Source organism: Acipenser ruthenus, chromosome 9 (genome assembly GCF_902713425.1).
Source record: "Acipenser ruthenus chromosome 9, fAciRut3.2 maternal haplotype, whole genome shotgun sequence".
NCBI classification, from domain to species: domain Eukaryota; kingdom Metazoa; phylum Chordata; class Actinopteri; order Acipenseriformes; family Acipenseridae; genus Acipenser; species Acipenser ruthenus.
In genome coordinates, this window is record NC_081197.1 from 7,630,212 (window position 1) to 7,636,456 (window position 6,245).

A 6,245-nucleotide genomic window follows, 5' to 3' on the forward strand; every position below is an offset into this window, starting at 1 on the left:
CCATAATGCTCTGGGATTTAAACAGGATGCCAGGCTATTGGATTAGTCGAGCAAGTGTCTTGTTCATTAAGAAATCAGTGACGTCCCAATTCCCACTAGATGGCATTTTACAACATAGCCCAGACATTCAGTTTATACATTAATAGGTGTATTTCTTTTTTTTAACAGGAACTTATTTACAAGGAATTCTTTTCCCAGGGCGATCTGGTATGTATGTGTTTTAGCCAACAAAAAAACAAGGGAACACACACAATTCTTGAGCATTCATAACAGCCTGCTTGCGTTTCATTAAACATATTTAAATGATGAATTCTACATTTAATTTTCTCTCTCACAATATATGATTTATAGGAAGTAAATTAATTGTAATTAGTTAATGAATCATTTATTCAGAGACTTTGAAAGAAACCTTGAGCTTGTGTTTGAGAACATGTTCATCAAACTGAAGAACACTGATAACTTTTGAGCTCTTCGTTCTGTAGAACCATCTGCTGTATAATGTGTATCATAAATACTAGACTTTGTTCCAACCATGCCCCTAATTACTGAATTAAGCAGCCTATGGCTTTGATCCAACAATACCTTTATTTTTTTTCAATTCAAATCGTTATTAAAGCAAGATTAAGGACTTTAAAAGTAAGTGAGCACCACTGTTCCACATAATGCTTGTTGCAATAGTCAGGGCTACAGGAAGTAGAAATATTCTGCAGTCATGACTTTATGTATCAATACTGTATGTGTGCCTTTCAGTTATGTACAATACCACGGGATACATACAATACATATAATTACTTTATTAAGTGCATTGTTCATTCATTATGCCTGCATTTCTATTTAAGAACGACTGTATGAGATGTGCTTGAAAGTGAATCTTTGACTATTTTTGCCCCCAGACACTGATATCTCCCCTTCTTCTGATCATCCCATTACCAAAAGAAGCCTCTATTGTTCTCAACGTGTGTTTTGTTTGTGTTTTTCTCTAGGAGAAAGCCATGGGCAATAGACCCAGTGAAATGATGGACAGAGAGAAAGCCTACATCCCAGAGCTTCAGATTAGCTTCATGGAGCACATTGCCATGCCCATCTACAAGTAAGTGTGCCGGGACACCAGTGGCATGCTGTACCACGTTTATTAGGTCTCAGAACCTTCTGTTTTTTTAACTGTTGGTAACTCATAAAACAATTTTAGCAACTTACAGTCATTGTTAAAAGTAGCTACCCTTTATCTAGACAGCTACAGAGAGTGACTCGGGATGTTGGGTCCCTACTTCTGTCTGCGGGGCATACCCTTTTTGAGGAAGAGGAAATAGTTCAGTCCCCAAATCCACTCAATCACTGGCCACCACAGCCAGTTGTAGGGATTGTTTGGTGGCTTTTTGAAATAGACTTCACTAAGAGTTGGACTTGGACTTGTAGTGCCTACAGTTGCATTAGACCAAAATGATGTTCTTATTTAGCCAGGCAGAAACAGCTTCTCATTTACAGCGGTCAACTACATGAGATTTTTTTTTACTGACCTTCATATGGCTTTATCCATGGTACCGGCTGGGATTAATTCTCCAAATAAATTCTAGGCCGCAATTCCGCCTAGCACCATGCTGGTCTTTGGTTAGCTGACAGCTCTCCAGTAAACCAACAACAAATAATCTTCTGTGGAAGCCCCCATCCAAATACTACCAGGTCCTTCTTTGCTTAGCTTCTATGACCTGATGAGATCAGACTCAAAGAGGTATGGCTGCCTCATCCTATAGACTGACAGAAAGTAGGTAGTGGCATTAATGTATATTTGGCTTTTCAAAATGTTGAGCATGTAATAGTTTGTTCTGTAAAAAAAGTTTCTTGTTTTTATCTTTCATAAAGGCTGCTTCAAGAACTTTTCCCGAAATCAGCAGAGCTTTATGGGAGAGTTTCCGCCAATCGGGAACACTGGACCAAGGTCTCTCACAAATTTACAATCCGAGGGTTGCCTAGCAACAACTCCCTTGATTTCCTGGATGAGGAGTATGACCAACTAGAAGAGCAGGCAGAAGAAAGTCTGAAGATGAATGGTTGCTTAGAAACAAAAGGAACCAGGGAAACCATTGAACAATAAGGTGTTTAAACAAATATAAAACATTACTTCTGAAGTTCAAGTAACTACATTTTATAGAAGAAACTACAATTTTTAGTAACACCTCATTTAAAGCAGGGATTACCTGTTATCACCATGGAAGCGCTTGGGTAATAACCAGGAACATCTCAATGTGGGAACCTTTGAGACCACAACAAAGCAAAGACTTCTTCTCAAATCAGCTGCTATATTTTGAGCATTTCGTTTTAGTTATTCAGCAGTTGTTTTAAAAGTCAGAAATTGTTACTTCTTTAAAAATATATTTTTTGGGGTAGTTTTTACCACATGAAATACCAAGCAGCCACTAATACAACTAAAGTATCAGACTGTGTTTTCCAGTAATAGCAGTGGCTACTTGTCACAGGATTCTCCCCCTCTTATTCTATATTACTGTATTGTGTGTATTAAACTGGCTTTGGATAAAACGCTGTGCCTGGAGGGAATATTAAGGGCCCCTTCAAAGCATAGTGGATACATTTGCCAGTATGCTGGCAGTGAAATATGGTCAGTATTGCTGGGTTCAGTAATGTTTGTCAACCTCTACATTTTTTGTATTGTTATGTTTTTATTATTATTTATTGCTTTTTTTTGTGAAACCACTAAAAAGAGAAGATTGTTAACCATATATCCTACATTGATGCACACTGGGGCGTTTGTAGTCAGTAAGAGATGTGGTGTGGATGGGGACTGACTACAGTTTGTTTTTCATATATGTTTGTCAAAGTGTGAACAATTACACTTTTAAAATAACCCTTTAAAATACACTGCAAGTGTGTATGTTATTATTGTACTGTACCAGTCCACCCACTGCACAACATTTTACAAAGTGGATATTTTACATGGTTGAATAAAAACCTGTGGCGTATGTAAGTGACAAAGAATGTATGGACTACAAAAGACCTTTTATGTGTTGATGTCTGTAAATATTTTATCAGCAGGTGATAAATAAGGGCTGTTGCTCTTAAGGCATTGTGGCTAATTGGAACACAGACAGAATGTGTATATTATTGATTTGCCTTACCTTTTCTGCGTTGCCTTTTGAGAAAGAAAATATATATAATTGTCATTATTATAATTATTAATAATCATAATACCCATGTTCCATTGAAAAGTGTGTTGCTACTGTACTGTACATACTGGTTCTGGTTCATTAAGCCTCCACTGATTTATATTGCTGTGTGATACTTCCTCTTTGGGCAGTGCAGGAAAATTTCTGTTTTTAACCAGATGCAAAGTTAGTCATTGGACATTGGACTAAAATAAATGCATGAGCATTTATTTTAAGTGCTTTCCTTATTGTTTTTTTTTGTTTCTTCTACAAACATATTCTTTTCTATTTATGATTTGATTCGCTTTAAATAATAAGTTGCTTCAAGTGTCGTTTTAATTGTTTTCTGATAATCCAATACTGAGTTTTTACCATTTATTCTAAATCTGCCTTTACTTGGATTTGAGCTTGTCAGCCGTCCTCAGTCCATTCAAATCATGTGACAAAGTAACCTTTCACCTCAGTAAGCCCCACCCCTTTTTTATTCTCTCCTTCTTTAGCGTATGTTTATGTGTTCGGTCAGTGTCTACCTCTCATCAAGTTGAGAGTGTATTTCTTGTGCACTCTATGACTCTTTGTCAGGCTTGCGAGTCATTTAATGTAAATAAAAAAAACAGATGAAAAGCTGATATTAATGTATTTATTCTCTTTATGTAGATCCTGTTGTGGTTTTAACATTTAGAATGCTTGGTCATTGACAATGTGAGTGTGAGTGCATTGACAATCAGAGAGAGAGAGAGAGAGAGAGAGAGAGAGAGAGAAAGAGAAAGAGAGAGAGAGAACATTGTAATATACCATGCTGTTCTGGATATAGTCATTACTTTAAATAACTCACAAGTGAAAGCTTTGTGAATAGAGCCCTTTATTGGCAGTTACATATAGAACCATGACAAGAAATTCAAATAATAAGATACATCATAGAACATGAGCATGAGATACTCCTTCCCAATGTGCTTTCCTAAGGTCAACAGAGTACTTGTGTGATTTTTGTCTCTACCCAGCATTGTAGCTTTAAGCCAAATGAGGGTGGTTCTTTGTTGGATGGGAGGGATGCTTTTATCCTCAGCAACACTCTCTGGCAGTGAGAGAGAGAGAGAGAGAGAGAGAGAGAGAGAGAGAGAGAGAGAGAGAGAGAGAGAGAGAGAGAGAGAGAGAGAGAGAGAGAGAGAGAGAGAGAGAGAGAAGAGAGAGAGAGAGAGAGAGAGAGAGAGAGAGAGAGAGAGAGAGAGAGAGAGAGAGAGAGAGAGAGAGAGAGAATGAATAAATGAATAATGTCATTAAAATCATGTTTAAATTTGTATTTAATCTCTGGGGTTAGCAGAAATGAAAAGTCAAATTTACACATGATTTTAATGATCTCAGTATGGGATCACTAGAACCCAGGACCACTAATTATTTTTAATAAAGAATAAGCCTAGGACCTTTCTGTTTTCATTTTTCTTTGTGCCAAAATTATTTCCCTTTATTATTTGAATTATTTGATTGTTCATTGAATTTACTTTTATGTATTTTCTCATATTTATATAGTTTCTCAACCATATATATTTTGTAATACATACTTTTTTATGTTGTTGTCAACTGCATTACATTTTTCACACAAAAATGGCAACATGGCACCCTTGGACCCCTGTAAATTGATATTCCTGGTCTGTACATAGATACTTTCATGTGTTTATTAAATGTGTTTTAAAGAGAAAAACCGGAATAAGGAAAATGAATGATTTTCTGTGAAATGTTCTGTGCATCTGGGAAAGAGAGCCAAAAGCTCTTATATGTTTTGTGGGATATTGCTTTGAAAAGTATTTCAGATCCTGCCTATTTCCTGCATCAAAGGGTATAATAAGGGACTAAAATTTATTCAACAGACCTAGGAAAAAAAGGTGTTAAACAAAAAAAAAGTCATCTGAAAAATGCATAAGGGGTAGTATTATCTTGGTTTTTCACGTTATTGTGCTTTCATCTGTACATACGTTTGTACATAACATACTGTAAATGAGGTCTGTGCTGAAGAATTAGATTACCATGTGTATGGAATACATTTACAGAGCAGTGTGAGACCATTGTTTTCTGAGATGTGAACAGGCAGTTAACTTTTTATCCAAATAAATTTCATACATTGAACAAGAAAGACTCTTGTCACTTTTCTTTCTCCAAAAATTGAAAAAAAAAAAAAAGCTTTCGAAGAGTACATTTTGTGATGGATTTTAGTATGAAAGGAGCAACATACCAGGTGAGTCCTTGCAAACTGAAATCCTACATTGTTACCCACTGAGCAGGAAGAGACAGGCCTTGTGGAAGAGAAAAGGGAACGGTTGAATCTGCAAACTAATCCAGTCCTTTGCCTCTCTTTTTTATTCTGATTGCATAGATGTGATGTGTGGATTGTGGTGAACAGTGTGTTGGTTATTATTTGCCAATATCCACTACAGGGCTCAACTGAGACCATCACACTCATTTTATTTCCATGACCTAAACAATATTTCTTCCTGGGTCTCCACAGGTGAAACTCAACCAGGGCTAAATCATTGAAAATATGAACACATTACACCTCAGCAAGACAAGACACATAGGGCTGTCATCCCTTTTGACCACGTGAAATGTACCAGTGATTGTGTCTTTGATAGGATATCCCATTTGGCCATATATATTCTAAAACATGTTAAAATGAGCACAAGATGCTCTCCATACTAGATGCATCATGTATTTATTATTTATTATGATAATATTGTGTAATATCCAGGCTCTGCTAATGCAATGTATTGGTCAGTTTGTGTTTCCATTTCTGTACACACACACATAGTCTATGATACTGTTTTGTTAGCATCATAGTCCCAGTCAAACTATTCTTTTCAAGTATTCCCAGTTTGTATTTTACAGTATGTATGTTGGATAAGGTGATCGCGGTGTAGGGATTTAGTCAGACTAGGCTATTGTGATTTAACTAGGACACCGCATGCTTTAATACCTAAACCATTTTAAAACAAAGCGTAATTAATCCACAGAACACATATTAGAACGCAAACTAACATAAACATGTTTAAGAAATACTGGAAGCACTGTACCAAACAACAACTCAGTACAAACTGG

The 6,245-nt window shown here is 36.3% G+C and overlaps 1 protein-coding gene across 3 annotated transcripts in view; it reads left to right on the forward strand.

Moving 5' to 3' along the window:
• LOC117405690 (cGMP-dependent 3',5'-cyclic phosphodiesterase-like) overlaps positions 1 to 5,286 on the forward strand; it is a 171,831-nt gene extending 166,545 nt beyond the window's left edge. For all 3 annotated transcript variants that reach the window (XM_059031030.1, XM_059031031.1, XM_059031032.1), the window contains exons 29-31: positions 169 to 207; positions 984 to 1,090; positions 1,861 to 5,286. In XM_059031030.1, the coding sequence (XP_058887013.1) occupies positions 169 to 207; positions 984 to 1,090; positions 1,861 to 2,092 (378 nt within the window). In that variant the 3' untranslated portion in view covers positions 2,093 to 5,286. The remainder of the gene's footprint in view (positions 1 to 168; positions 208 to 983; positions 1,091 to 1,860) is intronic.
• Positions 5,287 to 6,245: the final 959 nt, after the last annotated feature.